The sequence below is a fragment of the Bactrocera oleae genome, chromosome 2 (genome assembly GCF_042242935.1).
Source record: "Bactrocera oleae isolate idBacOlea1 chromosome 2, idBacOlea1, whole genome shotgun sequence".
NCBI classification, from domain to species: Eukaryota; Metazoa; Arthropoda; class Insecta; order Diptera; family Tephritidae; genus Bactrocera; species Bactrocera oleae.
Window position 1 is genome coordinate 72,742,657 of NC_091536.1, and position 23,461 is coordinate 72,766,117.

At 35.7% G+C, this 23,461-nt stretch overlaps 3 protein-coding genes, 2 long non-coding RNA genes and 1 pseudogene across 6 annotated transcripts; 2 read left to right on the forward strand and 4 right to left on the reverse strand.

Annotated features, from left to right (window-relative positions):
* Positions 1 to 1,308: 1,308 nt before the first annotated feature.
* LOC118681814 (serine protease easter) lies at positions 1,309 to 9,106 on the reverse strand. Its single transcript, XM_036368022.2, has 4 exons — positions 8,924 to 9,106; positions 2,601 to 2,767; positions 2,228 to 2,495; positions 1,309 to 2,164 (listed from the first exon to the last, which is right to left on the reverse strand). Exons 1-4 carry the CDS (start codon positions 8,991 to 8,993, stop codon positions 1,452 to 1,454), a joined length of 1,218 nt encoding a protein of 405 aa, XP_036223915.2. The 5' UTR covers positions 8,994 to 9,106; the 3' UTR covers positions 1,309 to 1,451.
* On the reverse strand, positions 5,815 to 7,055 carry LOC118681815 (6-phosphogluconate dehydrogenase, decarboxylating-like; annotated as a pseudogene).
* On the forward strand, positions 8,927 to 10,502 carry LOC106619051 (uncharacterized). 2 transcript variants are annotated; one of them, XR_001330775.3, is made up of 3 exons: positions 8,927 to 9,018; positions 9,168 to 9,477; positions 10,420 to 10,502. It is a non-coding gene; the product is annotated as an uncharacterized lncRNA (long non-coding RNA). The 2 variants fall into 2 exon arrangements; XR_011394829.1 differs by lacking the exon at positions 8,927 to 9,018 and having other exon boundaries at positions 9,175 to 9,226; positions 9,281 to 9,477.
* Positions 10,307 to 19,947, reverse strand: LOC106619048 (CLIP domain-containing serine protease B10). Its single transcript, XM_070105636.1, has 7 exons — positions 19,178 to 19,947; positions 12,790 to 13,716; positions 11,680 to 11,782; positions 11,416 to 11,594; positions 11,219 to 11,320; positions 10,905 to 11,072; positions 10,307 to 10,568 (listed from the first exon to the last, which is right to left on the reverse strand). Exons 1-7 carry the CDS (start codon positions 19,221 to 19,223, stop codon positions 10,384 to 10,386), a joined length of 1,710 nt encoding a protein of 569 aa, XP_069961737.1. The 5' UTR covers positions 19,224 to 19,947; the 3' UTR covers positions 10,307 to 10,383.
* Positions 11,181 to 12,777, forward strand: LOC138855755 (uncharacterized). The gene is made up of 2 exons (XR_011394828.1): positions 11,181 to 11,299; positions 12,477 to 12,777. It is a non-coding gene; the product is annotated as an uncharacterized lncRNA (long non-coding RNA).
* A 1,351-nt stretch (positions 19,948 to 21,298) lies between the features above and the next one.
* Positions 21,299 to 23,320, reverse strand: LOC106619055 (uncharacterized). Its single transcript, XM_014237022.3, has 3 exons — positions 23,007 to 23,320; positions 22,509 to 22,770; positions 21,299 to 22,312 (listed from the first exon to the last, which is right to left on the reverse strand). Exons 2-3 carry the CDS (start codon positions 22,719 to 22,721, stop codon positions 21,797 to 21,799), a joined length of 729 nt encoding a protein of 242 aa, XP_014092497.2. The 5' UTR covers positions 22,722 to 22,770; positions 23,007 to 23,320; the 3' UTR covers positions 21,299 to 21,796.
* Between the last annotated feature and the right edge of the window lie 141 nt (positions 23,321 to 23,461).

The following is a 23,461-nucleotide window of genomic DNA, read 5'->3' on the forward strand; positions in this document are numbered from 1 at the left end:
AGTGTGACAAGCTGCCTCGATTTAGCCATGTCCGTCTGTCGGTTTACGAGCATACGTGAACTTTTCTTCCCAAGAAGCTGTTCATTTGTCGAAACCACCGCTATCAGACCATGATATTGCGGGATACATCTGCCATACAAACTGATTGATCAAAATCATGTCCTTATATTGCAACCTTTTTTAATTGGCAATATACCTGGTCTGTGGGAGTCTGTGGGGGCATTTGAGGTGTCCTGATTACGTATTTGAGTTCAAAAATTTTCAATACAGCATTTAAGTAAATGGTGGTGGTTTGACCCCTACACATTTTTACTATCATTTTCGGTTTTAGCAACTCCAAATTAACATGAAACAGCCTCTAAGATCACAGTCGCAAAATGACTGTAAACTAGTGTTAATTTTCATTCCGAAATATATCGATTAGGTTACATATCACCGCCAATAAAGAAGAGATCTAGTAAAAAATAAATTAATTATTTTTGCATTCCATTGAAAGTTGTATTTAAAATATGTAAGCTTTCTGCCATTATACAGGTAATTTCATTGTTGCAATTGTCATAGAAACCCTAGATTCTATTGGTAAGAAACAAGCTTCTCTTGAGATGAAATTTCACCAGTAAAATCATTCGATATAGACAGTAACAGGTAGTAATAACTTTCTTTACGGACTATACCCAAGCTTTCTCGTCGTGTATCGCCGTAGGTGGCCTGAAATTGTCCTGATGGAACCTAGTTTCTCTCCTATAGGCCAAACCAGGCCGCTTCTGGGCTGTTTTCTCCTTCATATCGTACTATTATTAAAAGTAGCAGCAGCTCATTTATAGATTAATCCCTGCCAATCGGCCTAATCTTATAGTGAAATCTTCCTGCTCGTCAATCCTGACTTGGTCACCATTTACGCAAGCTCACTCGAGTCGACCAAGACCATTTTTGCTTAACGTTTTCGTAAGTGACTCACTTTCCATCCCTAATAATCATCCGCTACAGAAATGGATCGCTTTTGTCGTTGAAATCGTTGAAATTCAGTAGAGATGCGCAGATGAAAACTCAGTTCATGAGGTTTTTTTTTACATTAATTCGTGACGTTAGCGTTTGGCAAGTACTTACATGATGGCCGGATTCGAGAATTTCCATTATTCTATTGGTATTTTCGAAAATTGGCCATATAGAACGTGTTGCGTTTTTGACATCAAAGTTACGGAAGGGAATCGAGGAAACCAAAATTACGCATAATTGACTTTTACAGTATTAGTACCATATTTACATATTTACAACACATATTCATCACACAAAATAAAAGAAGAACCATTTCTATGTATTCGATTTAGGATAATAAATCATTAACACAGTTTTATTTTTGTTTTTTTTTTTCTATAGATTAACAATATACACAGATTGCTTGCAGCACAATAATAATTTATAGCACATTGAAAATTGTTACACCAATTAGCCTACGCTTCTATTGTGCTCTCAATCCAATCGATAAAAGCGCCAACTCTTGTGTAAATCGCCGGCCAACCTTGAACGCCGCATAGACTCGGTCCAAACGATACTATACCCGCCACAAAATAAACCGGTTTGCCATTTACGACATCTTGAAACATTAGTGGACCACCAGAATCGCCACTACATGTATCGCTGCCCGCATCACCACCCGCACACAATTGTGTACTCTCCAAACGTATATTATTTAAAACGGAATATTTGTCTACACATTGCTTGAAGTCTTTAATCTTAATGGTGGTTTTCAACTTAACTGGATTATTATTGGTCTTCTCTGTTTTACCCCAACCGGCCGCATCCATTACGTAATTTAAGAATGTAGCATTACGAAGGCTTGACGCCCTCGGTAAACAAATTGGCTTGATATAATCACTGAATGGAACTGATTCTGTGAGACGCACCAAAGCAATGTCGTTAGGGTCATTATGTTTTCTATAACCAGGATGTATTGTGGACCGTTCAATATAGTTACTTCTATACTTGGGCGCACAATCATCCGCTGCGCAGTCAGGATCTGTGCGTGTATCCCATTCGCCTAAACGTATGCTACTCAGTCGCCAACCATATGGAAGGTCTTTCTCAAAAACACAATGCGCCGCTGTTAATACATATCGATCGTTTATTAATGCTCCACCACAATAAAAACCTTTCCCACCATTACCTGTATCAAAGAGATTAAAAATTATGATAAATAATTCATATTTGTATGTAGGAGTTCACTTACGGTTTGTGTACTCAAACAAGGCCAGCCACGGAAATTCATCTATCGCCGTCTCAGTTCCACCATAAATACGATTCTCAATCGTATTACCACATTGCGGAAAATTTGGTAGTAAATCAGATTTATTGGTATTGTTATTGACGCTGGAGGAGGTGGTGGTTGGTGGTGGATTTAAAGCAATCGATTCTGGAAATATGACGGCTGGGGCTTCATGTGCTGGAGGTGGAGTGGTAGTAGCGCTTAATTTCAAATAATTTGGTGGACAACATATCTGTAGGGTTATATGTTTTTATATTTTTTTTGTTTTTTTTTTAGTTTTTTCTTTTGAAAATACATGTATGAACTGAAAATAATTATTCTGAGTGGAATTGCTTACCATTACTTTGCCATTTTTATAACCACATTGACTACTACGCAAATATCTACGATCGTTTCCCGAAAGATTTGGATCTAGTAACAATTCGTAGAGGAAGCGGCATTCTTCCAAGTTAATGCATGAGCCCGACATGGCATTTGGCGTAAGACAGGAGCCACTGCTTGTCGCTAAATATGGAAAAATGTTTTCAATTTATATTATAAATAAAGGTAAAATGAAGAGTTTTTATAAAATAAAACAAAGCATAAGTAAATCGCAGTCCCTCGAAAAAGCATTGCTCACTTGTTCATTCACATAAAAAGTTTTATTTCGCATCAAATTTATATTCTCAAGATTTAGAAAGGGAATACTAGTTTTGTAATCCTTAATTTAATCAAGTTTTTTATATACAAATATGTAGAATTAATTGAAATTATCAAAATGTTGAGGTGACTAGAGCGGTCTGATAGCTACTTAGCCTACAAAAGAAAAACGAAAACTTTGGAGGTCTACAAAGTACACTCCGTGGCGGCGATAACCTGCTCATTCGACTCATACTTCTGCCCGCTGAGTAACTTTTTTAAATATGGAAACAAAAAGCAGTCCCATGGGGTCACATCTGGAAAATACGATAGATAGGGTATCATTGTGTAGCCTAATTGGTCCAATTTGGTCTTGGTGACGGCTGACTTGTGAAATGTGTTGTCATGGTGAAAACGACTTTTTTTTATAACAAACGGGACCCCAAGCGTAGATCCCATTTTGCGATAGCTGGAAGCCAACGCCATCCCGACCGATAGGTCAGTATGCGCCTTCTTCGAAGCAGGTTCGCCGCTTGAAGTCCACTGTTTGAACTATTCCTTGACCTCTGGTGTGTTTCTATACTTGTAGACCCATATTTTGTTAACGATTACGAAACGACGCAGGAACTCCTTTTCATTGCAATAGCGTCAACCACTGTGCGGAGTGAGCAAACAACTTTTTCGCTTTTCATGCCCAATATGTAGATCCCTACTGTCTCAAGTATCTCAGCTTTCTTAGATTTAAAATTTGCTCCTTAATTACTCTCGTCAAAACTGGCATTCCTTCCTTTTGATTTTCCTTATTATTTTCTATATTTATATACTGAACAGGGTCACCATGAAGATTGTAATACCCCGAAAGAAACGTTGGAAACTAATAAATTAATCTTAAGTTCACTCACCGTTCGTAAAATCAGTTGAACAATGAAAAAAATAACGAAGTAGATTTAGGCGGGTGCTCGAACTGAAAAAGATGTGATCGTTACCGAGTCGAATGCTAAAAAGCGAGCGGGATCCTTTTTTTAGTCCCTTACATATCTGTTAATGTCTTCATGGTGGTGATGTTGTATTTGTGTGCGTGTTGGTGTATGGTGTAGTGATGTGGAATGTATGGTAAGTAAGTGTGGTGATGTGGATGTGAATTGATGTGGTGTACAGTGTTTTATGGTGAAGGGGGATTGAGTGGTCATTTAGCCATCCCGGCCCCCCTAGGCAAATGATTAGCCTAGTAGTCGCTGCAGCTGTTGTAGCGTTGCCACAACGCTGCTCAGACCCGTGGAACAACGTGGTTGCGGTGTAGGCTGTCGATGCCGTATTGATGTTCCATTCCGCGAGTGTACCGCACAAGTTGAGGGTTGAGGTCCTTTTTACGCGGCTTCGAAGGGTAGGTGGCCGACCGACGTCGCGCCTCGAGCTGCGATAAAGTATCGTGTGATGTGGTCTGCTGTAAATTTGGCACAGACCCGTGGACTCACACTCTTGAGTCCCATGCGTATGCGATAGACAGTTTAGACAATGCCCGTGGGCCTGGGCAACTTGCTGTCGTTGCAACGGTCGCATACGTTTAAAAATGCCACAATGTTGCAGCCGGTGTGGGCGCCGACATATGGGACATCGTATACGATTTGCCTCTAAAGGCAGTGATGATAGCGTCGGTGGTGGTCGCGTGCCACCACGAGGAGTTGGTGCCGATACCGGTGTCGTTGCAGGTGCTGTTGCAGGGGTAGTTGCAGCTGCAGCTCGGGACGTTGGGGAAGGCTCAGTGCGTGGCACGTTGGTAGCCGATCGCACAGTTGGCATTGGAGTCATTGGCGTATCCACATCCATTAAAAAGAGTGGTTTGATTATGCAGATTTATATATGATCGACCATTTAGTATTAGCTATTTGTAATTTTTAACGGTTATTAATGAGTTTTTCGGTTTTTTGCTTCTTGATTTGGTTATTTCATTGTACTGCGGTAGTATCGGTTGATTGTTTGCAATTTGCTGTGTCGCTATTATCGGCGGTTGGTAGAAAGCATAGATTTACGAGCGGTCTGGTTAGCGTTCAGCTTTGCGTCCGAAGATCAGCTACTGGTATGTGACCATAGGAGCCGTAATGTAGTTTTTCTATGCGCCCAAGCCGCCATTCGGTACAAGGTAGACAATCATCATGGATGATGACACAATCTCCAAGTTTTGGTGCTTGTTCAGGAGTCTTCCAACGGTATCGTTTATGGATATACTTTATGTACTCTTCTTTCCATCGGCGGCTGAAATCGTGATGGAGAATTTTTATTCTTTCCCAGCGATTTAGCTTTTAAGGATAGTGACTCCACGCCTGGCTCAGGTATGGCCAAAATGGGTGTTCCTTTGAGAAAGTGCCCTGGAGTTAAGGCTGTGAAATCGGAGGGCTCTTGCGAGAGGATTGTGAGAGGCCGTGAATTGAGAACGGCTTCAATTCGAATTAATAATGTCGTGAATTCTTCGTAATTGAATTTGTAATTTCCAGCTACCTTTTTGAAGTGGAATTTTAAGCTTTTGCGTCAATGTATCGCATTAGGGATATTCTGAGGAACTCCCTTAACTTTAATTTTAAGTCGCTTTATGAACTTTAACATATAGGCGATTACTCTGAGGGCTCGGGAGAACGATGAAAATGGCTCACGGATGTCAGTATCCTCTACTGCTGTGTGAAAGGAGTCGATTTTTCGACTTTCTGGGGCAATTATATTGCGCATGGGCGATTGTGACCAAAAATCTGGAGATTCTGTCAACCATCGGGGACAATTCCACCAGAGGATGGTGGGGACAAGATGCAGGGGTTTGCACCCTCTTGTACCTAGATCAGCTGGATTGTCAGCACTGGCTACGTGTCGCCAGATGGCTGATCCTACTAGGTCAAGTATTTGACACGTTCGATTGGAAATATACGTCTTCCATGCATATGGTGGTTTTTCTAGCCAGGCTAGTCCAATTTCCGAATCGGACCACAGATATAGTTTGTATTTTGCATGTTTAAATGCATTCGCACCATGGATACTAGTTTGGCTAGTAGTAGCGCTCCACACAGTTCAAGTCGTGGTAGACTTATTGTTTTTAAAGGAGCTACTTTTGCTTTTGCTACTAGTAAGTGGCTTGTGGTCGCAATGTCGCCATAATTCAGGTTCCAGTTATTCTCTTTGGCCGCCTCACGCATCAACATAAAGCCTCGCGCGTACGAAACGATTTTGGCGCAGTACAATGCATGCTTAATGTGATTCAGGATCTTGGGTAAATCCCCAACCTTTGCCGAAACGCCGGGTCCGCTCAATTGTTTGCTGGCCGCCACACGTTCATCCTTCAATGCGGATGGGCAACTTGAAAATACCGCTTCACCGATTAGCGTTATAGGTACACCGTATTGTAGCGCAGCAATGGCTGTCAATTTTCCTGTACCCTTTTGTCCAGCTGTGTCGCGTATGCGTTCCAAAAGAAAACCTTTTTCATCCTGATAGTTTAAAATGTCTCGTGTGATTCCGATGAGGAATGAATCCAATTCTTCGCTGTTCCACTTCTCGAACTCTGTAGCCATCTCGGCTTGTGAGAGACCAAGCGCTTTCATGATTTGATACGCTTCCCAAATCAATTGCATTTTGACAAAATGTCCAGCACTCCCGAACCAACGTACAAAATTCGTTTAGCTCACAATTCATCGCAACGACGTGCGGTATCTTGATACTCGGAGTTGCCACCGTCGATGATTACATCGCCGGGCGATAGTAGTGGCAACAATTGTTTGATGAAGTCGTCCACAGCGCTGCCGGCCTTGATCAAAAGCATAATTTAACGCGGCAACTTCAATTTGTTCACCATATCCTGCAACGAAGTAGCGCCGATCACTTTTGTGCCCTTGGCTTCATTCTGCAGAAATTGGTTGACCTTCTCGACGGTGCGATTGTACGCGCACACCACGAAGCCATTATCATTCATGTTCAAGATGAGATTCTGACCCATAACGGCCAAACCGATCAAGGCAATATCTGCTTTAGCATGTTGTTTTTATTATTGTTGCTTCAACTTATTGCTTTTAAGATAGGCGATTATTGCACGTTCGGCCCTTTCCCCACCGTTCATTGATCACAACACCGTTTTTTTTCCGCAGCTTTTATTCATTCTAAGCTATTAGCTTTTTTTTTTTTTGTAAGCTCACTTTCGTATCCAGTTGGCGTACCTTACTTGTTGGCAATCGCGCGATTAGGTCGCTGGTTCATATCCGGCTCGAAGGACCATAATTAAGTAACTAATAAATTAATCTTAAGTTCACTCACTGTTCGTAAAATCAGTTAAACAATGAAAAAAATAACGAAGTAGATTTAGGCGGGTGCTCGAACCAAAACAGATTTGATCGTTAGCGAGTCGAATGCTAAAAACGAGCGGGATCCTTTTTTTTAGTCCCTTATTTATCTGTTGATGTCTTCATGGTAGTGTGATCGTGGTGATGTTGTATTTGTGTGCGTGTTGGTGTAGTGATGTGGAATGTATGGTAAGTACGTGTGGTGAAGTGGATGTGAATTGATGTGGTGTACAGTGTTTTATGGTGAGGGGGGATTGAGTAGTCATTTAGCCAAGTTCGTCTGTCTGTCTGTATATACGAAAACTATGTTCGCCAGGTTTTTAGATATCGATCTGAAATTTTGACCACGTCTTTTTCCCTCCAAGAAACTGCTCGTTTGTCGGAACCGCCTATATTGGACCACTATAGCTGCCATACAAACTGACCGATAAAAATTATGTTTTGGTATGGAAACTTTGAAATTGTTTAGATCAGATTACTATAGCATATAGCTGCCATACAAACATCGATCAAACTTATGCCCTTGCATGTAAAAATTTTTCATTTGACAAGATATCTTTACAAAATTTGGCATAGATTATTATACAAGACAACTTTTCAATCCCCGCAGAAATTGTTCGGATCACTATAGCATATAGCTGTCATACAAATTAACCGATCAAAATCAATTTTTTGCATGGAACCTTTTTTTATTTGCGAAGGTTATTATAGCTTCGATGCAACCGAAGTTAACGTTTTTTGCTTGTAACATTTCACACACATTTCGTTAAATATTACACAAATGCGATGTGACGAAAGAACTGACACATATAGGAACATACAAAAATATATAGTACATATATTTACATTGGAATTGCAATGGCTAATTAAAATTATGAATGAAATAATAAAAAAGTTGCATACCTGAATAATAAACGTTCGCTATAAAAGCGCCGAACAGACTTTATTGCTTTTTCAAAAATATGAAATCTGAATTCCCCCAGCAAATTTTATTTTCTTACAAAAAACCACAAACTGTTTGCAATGCAATTTGATTTAGAGAATTCTTGAAATAAAGACAAAACCATTGTCAAAGAACTCTTTAATCTTAATAAGTGTAATGACATAGAGAAATGATGTTTTTTTTTAATTGCGGATTTTACTTTTTTTAAAAATGTATTATTGTTACAAATTATCATTATTATGAATTATTATAGATATTACGATTGTATTATATTGTATAATTTGCACAACAGCAATAAAACTTTTTTTTTGTGTTTGAAGTGAATTGGTTTCTATCAATTAACCTTAACTTTATTCACATTTGTATGTACATATATATTTCCCAGCGAAAATGATAAGAAAATAATAATTACATGTAAGCACATATGTACTAGGGTGAGCCAAAAACTAAAATATCGAATTCATGGATTGAAATGAATGTAGCAGAGAGAAAAAAAAACATAAATGCTTCAGAAGTTATGGTATTACTTAATGAAAATAGATCTTTTTTTTATCAGAATGCTCACCGACACCTTTTAAAATTATGTTAAAAAATTTCCCTTGCAGGGATATTTTTATTTGTATATAGATTGGTTTGAACTCACAAATGCGATAAGTTTATTTGTGGCTCACCCTAAAATGTATTATATGTACATAAATAAATAAGAGCAAATAAAGAAATCGCATTTCCATTTCTTCGACATTTCACATAAAAATTTAAATGAAGCGTAAACTTTTTACTTACCAGCTGTAGCGAAATGTAGCAGAAGTGTTGTCACCAAAAATAAGTAAATATTCAACCGGATTCCCATCATTCACTGTCAAGTTCAAATTTATAAAGTAAGTACGAAAAGTCGATCCTTCACGAGATCTCACTTAATTTTATATTAAATAAGTTTACAAAAATCCGAAATTTTTTATACACACATAAAAATTTTAAATTTTCATATGTATGTACATATATTTAACTGTTTCTATTCTATTTTCAGAAGCCCACAAAGCGCACTGCTGATACGTTGCTATTTGACTAGTATTTTGCTCGAGACTAGTAAGTTGTCGCTTGCTCTGGTGCCACTACAGCTATCATCTCTCTTTAATTTAGAAGCTCTTCTCGACAAGCGATGTTTCGCTCGTACATGCAGTTGACCAAGTCTCTTTTAATCTGCCGTTTTTCGCTTCATTTACGCTTCTACATATATACATATAAGTACATCCATTTTTACTTGTTTATATGGCGCTTCCCAGCTTACGTGATAACAAAGTTGAGCCGCGGATTCAGTAAACAAAAAATATAATTTAGTACGTCAAAATAATAAAGTCAAGAGCTTTTTAATAAAAAGGGAGCAGTAGATTAGAGCATTAATTGAGATAGTAAAATTCAAGGAAATACCGCATCAGAAAATTTTTAAATGAGTAATCGGGTTTTCACGTGTTTGCATCGTATCGCGTATTTGAAAAACTAATGAAAGTTTTCTAACGGTTTCTGACTTACTGGATACCGGAAGTAACAAACACGATGTTCGTTTCCAGAAAGTATACGATGGTCTTAATCTTTAAAGAACTTTTGCTTTTCACATTAGATAACTAGTCTAAACGAGTAGGAGATGTAACGTGACATCGAAGATTTATTGTTAAATAAAGCTCTCAGCTATGCAACTGTATTTCGTTAGTACAGAAACGGGTCAAAAAAGAGAAGTACGAGTAGCATTGGTTGGAAAAAAAAACAATCACATAAACTATGAGTAGAGTTTTTGAAAGATTTAAAGGTTAAACTCGCGAAAAACGATCTCATATATATATGTATACATATATATGTGAAGAAGGAAGTACTAATTCTTAAAGTTAATGCACCAAGTACCAAACCAATGAACACCATGGCAAAATTGCATAAATTAAACTTCGAGTTACTTCCACATAAAACATAATCTTGGGATATAGCCGCAACGCAACGGTTTTTTCCTGTTTTCGGACCTCAAGAGAATAGTCCTCTAAAGATATCGCTGAAACTAACGTATACTTTGAAATTAAAGAAATAGTTGTACTGTTCAAATGGTATCGAAAATAAGTATTAAAAGATCTCGAAGAAAAACACGTTTACATAGTTACTAACTCTAAAATAAATATTTATTCAATTGCTAATATTTAACAGTAACATAATAATATAAAAAATGATGTAATATATTTGTAACGTGATTAGGAAACAAGCTAACTTAAGCTAATACTTTCTATGATCCATCCTAGGTATGAGCTAACACGCGTATAAACACCTGGTATATTGGACATACCACACTTTGTCGGTCCGAAAGCCACAATACCCAATAAAGTATGGCGTCCACTGGTATTTATGAGACCGGAGGAACCATCATCCATGAACGGGCCACCACTGTCACCTTTAGGATAAAAACCAAGAGCACATTAACATTTTATTTGCAGAACCAGAGCATTGTCGTTCTCATTATTCCATTATTATAAGGCAATATTGATAATTATCAAAGCAAAGAGGAATAAAAAACTGTAAATTAATTTTTTTCTAGAATACTCTATATTCAACGCAAGTTGTAATCGTTTTCATATATATTATTAGAAGGAGCATGAGAGAGACTAATTTGGTCTGAATTATGTTCGTTGAGAGAGGAATTTACTTATCTTTTCAACTCTATTCAATGAACCATGCTTACTAAGCCAAACACCTCAATGATCTCAACATTTATCACCGTATTGCTTACCTCTACAGACGTCATTCATTGGTCCACCCTGAGCGCACAACTGTGAAGGCGTAATTACGATGGGGTCATTAAAATTTTCACTGAATTTCGCATAGGTAATTGCACACTCAGTCGTATTAACGATCGGCAAATTCAGATAACGCACCCGTGGACTACTTGTGTCGTTACCTGAAATCATAGATAAACAAATGTATCAATTTCAAATTTAATTCAAAATTGAAGTTTCACATTATAAGACCAAAAAAATTAAATTAACGCAAAATAATTATAAATTCAACGAAAAAATAGACTACAAGCTAAATAAGAACTAAAACCTTCAACATCCGCTGTCCAGCCGAGCGCTATACCGGGGCTACCTATAAGCTGATCACGTACAGAAGCCGATAAATTTGGTGGTAAGCAAATGGGTGTGTAATCTGAGCTCAAACGAATGTTGTTGTTGGAAATACAACAAAAATGATTAATTATAATAAAAAAAACGTAATAAAGAAAATTATATTAATAAACTCACCACTGGCTTCGCCGATAATTTTTACCAATGCAATATCATTGGCGTACTTCGGCTGATCATAACTGGGATGTACGCGAACTTCGGCGATTTGATAGATACGCGATGCAATAGTGCAATTCTCGGTGCTATTGGCAGTACAATTCGCGGACAACGCCACACCGCCGATGCGCACATGAGAGCTAAAGAGAAAATGTTTGAAGTAGAAATTTGTTATACTCATCAATAATTATAAGGAATGTTCTCGGAAATTTTTATCTCACTCACAGCTGTAGATCGCTCACGAGATTTACGACACAGTGCGCCGCGGTGAGAATATGTGATTGACTCACAACGGAACCGGAACAGCGATAGCTGATGACATTGCTGGCTGCAAGAAAGTACAAATATTTTATTAAAATCCGCAGCTTATATTTTTTTTTTTTCAAACTGGTGTTTATAGGTAGAGTTCTATAGCGAAATGATCATGCAAACGACGGATTGATTTTCGAATATAGTACGTCTGTTCGTTTTTGCCCAAACTTGGTATACATATTCCTTGGCACACTGAAAGGTTGCTATTGCAAATGGGTTGACCATTTCAGATTTAATGTTGACAGATATTTAACAAACCACAAATATATGGATCAGATTTAGCAGAAGCTTTTCTTTCCTGTATTTCATGGTACAGTGCGTAAACAAGTAATATATCTGATATTATATACACGACCAAATACAACGATTATGTTAAAATTTGTTAAAAGCATGATAAATCTCTAACGAATAGCGTTAAATTTAAAGTTAAAGATAGTATAGTAGGTTTAAGTTTTGAACAATGGGTGTGCACAGCGTCCTTGAGAAATGAACCTCTTTGCTTCTGATTGAATTTTTGCCGAAGATATATTTTCCTAAAATGCTCTGCTGCCGGTTGACTATATACCGAAAATACCAGTAAATTTATGAGTTAACTTAATGAAATTAAAGATTTTTTTGCTAATGATAATATGGTCTGACGCTATACATCAATAAATTCAGTTCAGAACCTATCCTAACCCTCATAACCTATCACTTCTTTTTCATTTCAGTAATACTAAAAGTTCAATATGACTGATACGGCCGAAACCGAAGCCAGCGAACTCAAAGCCGATGTTAAAGAAGAAAAACCTACGCTTATGACGAAGTTAACAAATTCCATTACTTCATTAACGAATAACAAAGATGGTCGATTTCAAATGACCGAAAGCAATTGGTCGATTTTAAAATGCACGCTCGTCTTTCTGTTCGGTGTTGTGTTGACCAAGAAAATGCAGAAGGTGGTCAATGAAATTATGTGAGGTTACCTTGTGTCTAAGCTAACATGAAATACAAACAATTGTCTGAATGAGATTCCTTACTTACTTTTATTAATGTATGCTATGCGTGATATCCAGGGGTATAAGCGTTCCCCATTGCCGGCGTTTATATCGGGCATACCACAGCGTGCTATGTTCACTTTAGATTGTTCTAACGGTTTGCTTGTTGGCTTCTTAGTTGTGGTTGTCGTTGTCGTCGTCGTTGTTGTTGTTGTTGTTGTTATTGTTGGAAATTTTAGTGGCCGGTGTAAGCGTCTATCATCCGGATAAACAATGGGACCATCATTGATCGGTCTTAAAATAGTGCGTGGATATTCCTCCTCACCTTCGACATATTCATTGCTGTCGTACACATTCTCACGACCATATTCGTATTCATGATGTTGATTGTGATGTGGAAAATAACTATCGCTACCAAAATGATGATGATGCTTATGTGAATGATACTTGAAATTTTTTTGATCCAAACCTCCACTTCCATAATGCATCTTTCGCTCACCATTCACTTTCTGGGAGTCAACTGATTCTTCATAGAATGAGTGTGGAAAGTTTCTTTGTGTTTTTGGATCAATAAAATCAAACACATCCGCTTCCTCGTAAAATTCCTTAGATCTGCGTTTAGTTGTTCTACCATCGATAGAACTGGCGGCCAACAACATTTCGGTGAGTGCGTTGATGCGTGTGGGAAACTGTGTACTGCCCCACACCCAAACATCGGGATCTGTGCTGCGGTAGGCATCGATGTCAGTTGTGTGTAGTCGCGTCGTAATTTTGTGGTTCGCATAGGTGGTGGGACAGCAAACGAGCGGATCGAGACCGTCATAACCACAACCGGCACTCTGTACTATTTTGTATATCATGTCAGCTTCATGCGGTTTGTGATTCAGGAGCAAGTAAGCAATTGGTTCGCACTCTTTTACAGGTATGCAATTACATTTGGGCACACCGGTGGGCAGCTCAATGCCACGGGTGACTGAAAATAGCAAAACGAGTAGACATTAGTGTGGAGCTGCTTGGATGAAATTTCAATTATTCAAATTATTTATAAACAAGGCATAATACTATAGAAAACTACAGAAAGGTAGACCAAAGTGAAATGCATGAAAGATTGGGTTATAGAAAGCTGTCGGCTTGATGGTTGCTGCGTTTGCTCACTTTGGACTTCAAGCGCAACGACGTGGTCATACCACTTCACAAATAGACGAAACAGTCTCTACTGTCTCATTAAGCAAATGGAAGACTGTTCTATCCTCCGGAAACGAAGTCCACTTGGTCTAATCTACACCAACTAGCTGGAGGGGGACAAACGGTCACAGAACCTATTGCTCTTCCACCATGACAACGCACTTAATCACACCTTCGTCATCCCCCCCTGCTAAATTAGTCGAATTGAGATTAGGATACAAACTCCTGCCTTCTATTTTGTTATCACTCGGAGGGTCGCGAAAGCCACGAGTTGAATTAGGAGGTCATTGCCACCACGTAGACCTATTTTCCAGAAAACGAATCTTTCAAGCAGATGAAATAAATTGGTACAACGATGTGGTCAAGTATATCGAGCTAAAAGGAGACTACATTAAAAATTTCTTTTTTTTCATCTCAAATAGCAGAATAACTATCAAAGTATAAGAATAAATCAAGGAATAAATTAAAACAAGTAAGAAAGTGCTAAATTCGGTTGTAACTGAATGCTTTATATTTTCGCAAGGTAAAGTGATACACGGGTTTTTCGTATATACCATATTTTAATTAAAAGTAGGAAGTATTGCATTCATTATTTCACCGCAAGTTCGAAATATTTATATTAGGAAGTTTGAAAATATTTATGTATATTAGATATAAGGGGGCTAATAAAATCAGCCATAGTCACTGGTGGCCACATATTTGGTATCTGGGTTTTTAAAATGTTTTAGTCCGATTTCGACAAATTTTGGTTGATTGTGTAATCTCACACACCAAAATTGGTTGAAATTGGTCAATTAGTTCTTCAGATATAGGATTTCAACTAAAAATGGCCGGTGCCACGCCCAATGTCCAATGTTTACATTGGCTTCTCAAAAGCCGTTCCCTACCATATTGCTTGTGAAATTTAAGGCTAATGGCGCATTTATTCAGCGAGTAATCGCACTTTTAGTAGTTTTCGACGTAACTGTTATATAGGCAGTGGGCGTGGTTATTATTTGATTTTACAAGGTGCGTTCCAAAGTAAACAGTAAAATTGTAACAAAGTAAATGCTAGCGATCTATATGTCGACTAGTGCGTTGGAATCTGCTATCCCTTATCGACTTCCAGTAAAAATTTCATGACATTTCATCTATTGGAAGTGAAGTTATTGCGTTTTAAGTGTCAGTATGTTTTTGTCATTTGCGAAAATGAGCTTCGAACAAAGAGCCAACATTAAATTTTGTTTTAAAATTGGTAAAACTTTTACCGAAACGTTTCAATTGATGAAACAAGTTTATGGCGATGATTGCCTATCCTGTAGCAGAGTGCACGAGTGGTTTCAACGTCGTGAGGACATAAATGAGAAATGAGCAGAAACCCAAGAAATCGCGCCTGGAGAAGTCAAAAGTGAAGACAATGCCGATTTGCTTTTATGATTCCAAGAGTATTGTCCACAATATCCGAATATCGCGAAGATGGAAGTTGGCGTTTGTTGCACGATAATGCGTCGTCTCATCGATCGACGCTTGTGGCCGATTATTTGACCAAAAATCACACCATGGACTAAATACTAATTTCATCAAGATGTCTAAATTTTATTTAAGCTATTGCTGGCACGGATAGACAGTCACCCGAATTTCAACTCGTCTCGTCATTCGTAACCATTTATACATATGTATAACCCTAGATGAACAAAACTATTATAATCTGTAGCAAGGCTAGCGAGAGTATAAAAACGTATCAGATATCCAAGTACATAAAATATACTCGATTCAAAGTGCAAATAAAAATGTAAGGATCAAAAAATAATAATAATTATCAAATAAATTAGACTCAAACAATCTAAATGCTTCTCACTCTCTCGGAAAAAACAATTTGTTTGATCTACTATACTATACTTTGCCGTATAGTGTTATAAGTATGTTTGCGAATATATTTAATAACTTAACTGTACTTTATACTCTCTCATTTAAATGATATTACATCCCATCTTCAATTTTTGTTTACAAAATACTATGAATTCTGGTTTTTCTGCTCTGTTTTATTGTTAAAGCAAAGCTCGGTCATTACGAGTATTTACAAATCCAGTTATTTTTACTACTTCACAAAATGTGTTGGAGCTTTTACAGCATTAAATGGTTCTGAAACTAATTTAATACGTACCAGCATAAAAGTTGCAGTTTTAAATATTCCGCTTTCGGGCAAAATAAATATCGATTACACCGGAAAACCAATGAATTAAATTTCAGCTTGGTCTCAGTTAAAACACTAAGTAAATTCTTGGTATAAAAATGTTTATTGCTATAAGCCGTTCGAAGGCGGCTTAAAAGTTTCCTAAGACGCACACTAGCTGACCGGAAAACACAAAGATAATTTTTGAGAATTTTTTAGAGAAAATTACTAAATGAAATATTTTAAAACTTTTAGCATTTACTTAGTCCTGCCATAATTTCATTTACAAGCTTAGGCCGTTATAGAAATGAAACTATAATATTGCACATTTTTTAATATAACTAAATTTATTTCATAATGCATAAGTTAAATGAGCGATGCAAAAAGTTGTATTCGAAATGATCACCTTTTGCTTTCACACAAGTCCTTAAATGATTCGGTCATTGGTCTATTGCAGCACGCGCAGCATCTGTGTTACTCGAACCAACGATTTTTTTAGACTCTCCAAATTTCTGTGGAGCATTCAACAAGTCATGTTGTCCAACTCTTGAAACAAACTGTACTTTAATGGATTTAGATCTGGACTTTCAGACACCCAACCATCTGCAGGTGTGAAACCAGGAATATTGTTTTTAAGCCACTTACTGTGTGGTTTTTGGCTTGCATGCTGGAGCAGAATCTTGCTGGAAGATCCAATGCTCACCATCGAAAAGAGTATTGCTCAGCTTAGCTTTTTAAGTGAAAATTTATAACGCCTTTACAAAAGACTTCACACCAAACCATTACAGCAGGGTGACCACGCTGAACCATTTGAATAATATTTTTGCGTGTTTGGAAGTTTTAGCATAAATTTTGAAGTTTTGCTTATTAAAAACTTCAACAGTAAACATTTTTTCATCTGTTCAAAGGTTACTTTCATGTCCGTTCACCAAATTTGTTTTAAGCGCGTTGTCATAAGCTGATCAGTTGACCGACGATAGACTTACATGAGGAGATTATCTCGAATAAGTCTTGACATTGATCTGGTCTTCACCGTAGTTGAAAACAAGCAAATTAAAAAAATTATTAATCTGTGAAGTATACGTACGTTTGCTTTAAATATATTGAAATAGCAAAATGAAAAAAAAGAGTTAATTTTATTAAAAATTAGATGATTTTTGGTCTACCAATAAATAATTTTTAATACAATCGAAAATGAAGTTCATAGTAGCGAAAAACAAATACAAAATATGCAGAAAAAACTAAAAGTGATCAGATGTTTTGTCTTCGAGTTACAACTGTGTAGCAAGTGTGTACACTTTAGAAGGCAATAACTCAAAAAATGTTTGAAATATTCTTTAAAAATTTTAGTATCTTTAGAAATAAAGTTATAGACTACCAAAATATGCAAAAAAATATAAAATTAAATTTTTCGAAACTTCATACTAGGTGTGCCTTTTAAAAGAAGAATAAAATCTTTTATATTAAATGTGAACCAAATCTAGACTAAATTAATAAAAAGTTATTCTTATTTTAATCTTTTTAATATTTTTAAGATTTGCATAATCGGGCTCAGATTCTTATTTTTTATTTAGAATAAATATTTTATCAACACTTTTTACAATTTGTATGTAAATACTTTTACACTTCAACACTCCTACACTGTGCAAGAGCAGGTTCGTGTCCGAAGTCTTTTGTTTTTTTTTTTTGTATGACAAATGCTACAACAGTTGTCGGCATATAGCTGGCGCATTGCGTCACAGTCAAGGGCAAAGCGTTTAGCTTATACATAGCAAAATTGTACATATAGAGTGGTATGTAAATAAACAACATAAGAAACTCGTTAAACGCATGTACGCCAAACTGTTTCATGATTACATGAATGCAGCGCCAAATCTATTTATATAGGCACATATAAGATATTTTGTATATTTGCGGATGCCTTACCTTAACGTTAACACTCAAAAGTAGAGCAAGTAAAAATTTGAAAAAAATAAATAAATAATTAAATCGTACGCATCACGCTTACAAAGTACAGAAGCTTGTTTTTGGATGTGATGTGCTTTTTTTATACCCTGAACAGGCTACATTGAGTTTGCCACAAAATTTATAACATTCAGCAGTACATGTCGGTACCCATAAAATCTATAAATGATCAGCGTAATCTACCGAGTCGACTTAGCCATGTCCGCCTATTTCTAAATATGTAAATAAGTCCCTCAATTTTTGAGACAACGATTTGAAATTTTACATTTAAAATTTTGCTTTTTAAAAAGCTTTTAATTTTTTGGAAACACCAATATCGGGCTACGATAGCATGTAGTTGTCATACAAACTGATCGTTTAAGTTTAAGTCTTTGTAAAGAAAACTTTGCTATATCTTAGCGAAATTCGCCATAGACTATTATCTTCTATCTTTATCTAATACAAGCGCCAAAGTCTTTATTATGCATTTATTGAAATTAACGTTTATTTCTAGTTTTTGGCTTCTTCTTTGAAACCAGATAACAAGTGCCACACGTTCTTGCCGCTTAATCGATATTAAGCCTTCTGAAATCTATGGAAAATCCCATTGCCATTCAAGATTGAGTAAAGCCGAATTTCGAACTAAAATGTCATTAGTTTTAATAAATTACTATGCATGTGTTAGTGAATGAGATGACATGCTTTCATATACTGTAAATCGGAAGTAATAAAATTGTGGTAAAAAATGAGATTGAAAAAAGTTATTTTATTTTTTTTATCTTGACTTATGGCTCGATTCTATTGTGCTCGACTTTTAATGACGACTTCGCGGTTTTTGCAAGCAATAGGAAGCGCATACACATTTTCCTACATATTTTACTTACATACTTATGTATATTTATATTTATAAATTATAAATATTTATAAATATATTATAAATATTTATATATTATAAATATTTATAAATATTATTATATATATTATAAATATTTATAAATATATATTTATATTGAAATGCACACCCACTTAATAAGGAACAACATTCTTTAAAGTTTAAACGCCGCTGCATACTCCTATGTATGTAAGTTTGTACAGTAGTATGGTGTGTATGTATACATATATATATGTATGCATGTACTACTAACATACTCACCTTTATAAAATGTACACAAAATCAGCAGAAAACTCCACCGGCGCATTGTTCATTAACTTTTTTTTATTTTTTTCACACCTGTATGTATTTTTAATTAAAGTTGTTCACACAGCACATTCAGCGCAGATAGTTCTGCAACAATGTTGACGCTAATAGACAAGTTTAAGCTTCCTGCAGCGAAAACGGCATGATTTAATTAGTTCGATGTACAAATTGGGTTTCGATTGGTTTCACTTGCATGGGCGCGCACTCGAAAAAAAAAATATATTTTTATTATTTGCACGTCTGCATAATAGTTTGCACTTCTCAAAAAACACTACTTATCTAAAATTAAAAAAAAAATATTCTTCCGTTAAAATTACAGCTTCCCACGAGTATTTTGTATCAACCAACACGTTTCGCGCTCAACTCGTTATTGAAACGATTTCAAAAAAATTGTGTTTATTTGTTTTATAAAGGCCGGAAATACGGAAAAGGCAGCAAGTACTGCGCAACAACAACATGAACTGTTTCATACACTTTTTTGTATTGCTGCAAAGAATAGCGCCGTTTCAGTTAACCTTAGCAGCAGTGTGGCGAAACCGGAGCAGTAAATCTATACAGCATAAGCGCAGAAGAGGTGGGGTCATACAGTGCAGTCTACAGTGTGTTCATATGTGCAATGTGGTAGACAAAAATTGATGGTAAACGGGAACAAATGGCAACGTATTTTTATACCATTAATATTGGAGGTCTGAAATCACACTCTTCATGAGTTTAAGATCAAATAACTAAGACTAATTCGATTGATATAACTAAGATTAATTTGATATGTGACACATATGGTAGATAATATTCAAACGAGAGCTTAAATATATAAATAACTCTCTTTTTGTAACGCTAACCTCAAAGCATCCCTAGGTAATTTTTGGAAACAGATCATGGAAATAATAACGATTTTGCCGATCAAAATTTGAGTCAATCGGATTTTGTGCGAACTCCGGGGCTTTCCTACAGATAATGTTGAAAACAATTCCTAGTCAAAGAACGTTCAGATAGACGTTGAAATTATAATAGCCCGATAAAAAAAAATCACTAACTGTATAACAAAGCTCTCATGGGGTCGTCGAACAAAAATCAATTACAGCGACCTCTAGCGGATCTTTTACTGATAAACTGCCATTTTTTGTATTAAAATTATAGAAATAGAGACTACCATAGTTTCATCCTGTTACTTTGTGACAGAAGAATATATTGCCTCGAAAATCGAAAAATTTGCCTTCGAATTTCGAAATTGAGCTTAGTTCAAATATCATTATTATTTACACTATACAACATTCGGCAGAGTATTTGACCAAATCAATTTTTTTCGAGAGGTTGAGTCAAATATATTGTAGTAAAAGAGAAATATTTTCTTCTTTTTTCGAAGTTAGCCCCGAAAATCGAAATATTTGCCTCCGAAATTCGAAAACATAGTATGTAAGTTACTAAACAAGTAAAAAAAAAAATTTGGGCATTCTCCAAGTTTTCCGCTTATTTCACTAGCGTATAACATTTTTCGATCAAGCTCATACGACATTTGCTATAAAATGTTAAATTCGGATCTTCGAAAAAAAATTAAAGAAAACCTTAAAGCATAAATTATTAATATTTAGTAATAATATTCTAAAAACTTCTTCAGCCAATATCGTTTCTTAAAACATTATTTCCCCCTATTTTCAAAATTCAAATGGTACAACAAAGCAGAAATAAAACATTATCCATCCTTACATCGCAAAATACTTACAAATAATTTAATTTATGTTGGGTGGTAATACTCGATGTTACAATTGCTCTTCCTAATATCAATTATAGTTATATTATATAATTTTTAACTACAGTTTATCACACTGTGCTACAATGGTTCGCAATATTTATTACCAATGCTGATGGGATTATTGCAAATTGATATTTGAATACAATAGTGGATTTATGCGGCTATGTGTGTTTGTGTTTCCCAGTGACGTATGTAGTCTATATAATGAGTAATAGAATGGAGAATTGCAAAACAAAGCACAAAACGCAAGATTGAAAATTTATTTTGTATTATTATTTTTTCGTCAGTCTTAAAACCAAAATTGTTCAAAGAAATTACCACAAATATTACAGACAGTTTTTTGTTTATTTAGTTTAGTTAAGAAATTGATAAAAATATATATGTATATGCTTATACTAGTTGCTTAAATCTAAAATAAAAGATGGAAATGCTATGTTTTGAACATAATATAAATGGAATGGTATTATTTCGAGCAAATATTTAATATAGAAAATTAATTATTCAATTTCTAAAATTTTGTGAATATCATTGGAAATTTTTCATTAAATACAATTGTTTTTTTTTTATTTGAACACAACTGATTATATGATTAAACGATTTTGTAAATCTAAATCAGTTATTCACATAAATGCGTTGTTCTATAACGGTTATTGAACGTTAAAGAATAATCAAAGTCAATTAACCCATTTATCGTCTTCTATATGAGATGTCAATGTAGATAATTAATTCCATATTTGTTCTTGCTTTCTATTAGTAGCCATGCTAGAGCAGGTAAATAACTATTATTTGATGTTTCTTTTCTTTTTATAGATCAATCGTTGCTTTTATGCGACAGTGGCAGTGGTGGTTGCAATGTTATCGACTACAGCAATATTTTCTTCTAATGCACTTTGCGCTTGTATTTGAACTTGTTCATCTGGTTCCAAATGTAACTGTGTATTATTAATAGAATTTTCAATAGCAGCCTCTGTGACCACGGTAGATATGGTATTCGTGTCTTCAATCTGGTTATCGCCGTTTTCAATCGTATTATTGTCATCGACTGCTGTTTCATTATTTAGTGCTTCCACAATATGACTCTCCAAATTTGTTGACACCTCTCCAACTTCATTAGATTCGTCAGCTATTTGAGAAGTTGTTTTATTCTCTTCACTTCCTTCATCGCGTGCTTCAGTGGCGACTGCATTACCGTTACAACCATTCACTTGTTCTTCAGCGTTAGGCATGATTTCTTTTGTGATCTTTTCGCCTACTTTCGAATCTATTTCGGTAACTTTTTCTTGCAACTTCAGTTTTAATTCTGTAGGCCATTTTTTGTTCCACTCGCGGAAAAGTTTTATCTAACAAAAATTAAATAGCATATTATCAAAACGAAGTCAGTAAATGATTTATAAGCAAATGCTTAAAAAAAAAATAAATCTTATAATCACTACAAAAATAAAAGATAATATAAAAAAAAATCTGTGTAAATTAATTAATTTCATTCAACTTTCCGACGTTATATCTTTCTATATATATAACAAATACGATACTTACCCTACATTGGAATAAACTCATTGGCTTGTCCTGAATGCTGCTCTGGGACACAGAGTTCACTATGCCGTTCATATACACCTCGTTAGGACCTCCCTGCTGTAGATACTCTAACAACACCGGTACAAAGTCATCGCGCTGCAACTCACTCCACTCGTTAAACCACTGTATGATGTAACGGAACTCGCCATCAGTTGATAAATTGTTCATAGCCATTACTAAGGCTTTATATTCTAATATTTTGAGATATTTCCCAACCAAAGGTCTATCAAAAATTTTGTGAATTAAGCTGGGGTTTATAGAATTTTTAATTTTTTTGTTGAGTGAGCCACTTTTTTTAGTTCAGCTACCTGGACATGTGTATCGCATTTAACTAAACTTTAATTCTTTCACTTTTGTACACGTAAATTAGTTAAAGCTGATCTTTTCTCATTGCAGTACTCGCTCACTCTACTGCACAAATGCAAATGCCATTACTACTCTCATTTCAGCCTAGCTTACCTTTTCCACACGACTTAGCTTTCAGAGCTCTGCGCAACAGTTTTCTTCCACTAGCAAACCCAAAGATGAAAAACTAGAATCTTTGAATTACTTACAAACGTACGAATGAATATTTGGATATAAAGCAGTCCAGTCTCTTCATATGTACATATGGACAATCTTCATTTCTAAAAAGAATTTACATTGACCGCCAGTTTGATTTTGGTGCCTTTACAACTATTAGATTTTAATTATTTTCTTTATAGATTTTGTGCAATTATTATTGCATTCACAATTATTGAAATGCAATTTAGTTTTGTTTTTTTTCTACTTTCAATTGTAAATAAAGAGCTGTCAAAAAATAATTTTGCTTCAAAGCTGCCAACATCCGAGGATATCATTTTGATACAAATAGAAGAGACATAATGGAGTATACAAAAAGCAGAGGAAACAATATCTTAAATTACTATTCAAAG

Bases quoted from the DNA above. Each gene is read 5' to 3' on its own strand.
- LOC118681814 (XM_036368022.2), bottom strand. From the start codon at position 8,993: ATGATGGGAATCCGGTTGAATATTTACTTATTTTTGGTGACAACACTT. The intron at 2,496-2,600 runs GTAAGCAATTCC...ATAACCCTACAG, and splicing joins ATAAAAATGGCAAAGTAATG to ATATGTTGTCCACCAAATTA. The intron at 2,165-2,227 runs GTAAGTGAACTC...TCTTTGATACAG, and splicing joins CTTGTTTGAGTACACAAACC to GTAATGGTGGGAAAGGTTTT.
- LOC106619048 (XM_070105636.1), bottom strand. From the start codon at position 19,223: ATGCGCCGGTGGAGTTTTCTGCTGATTTTGTGTACATTTTATAAAG. The intron at 11,783-12,789 runs GTAAGTAAGGAA...ACTTTCTTGCAG, and splicing joins CATAGCATACATTAATAAAA to CCAGCAATGTCATCAGCTAT. The intron at 11,073-11,218 runs GTTTTAGTTCTT...CTATGATTTCAG, and splicing joins CTGGACAGCGGATGTTGAAG to GTAACGACACAAGTAGTCCA.
- LOC106619055 (XM_014237022.3), bottom strand. From the start codon at position 22,721: ATGGCTATGAACAATTTATCAACTGATGGCGAGTTCCGTTACATCATA. The intron at 22,313-22,508 runs GTAAGTATCGTA...AATTTTTGTTAG, and splicing joins TGAGTTTATTCCAATGTAGG to ATAAAACTTTTCCGCGAGTG.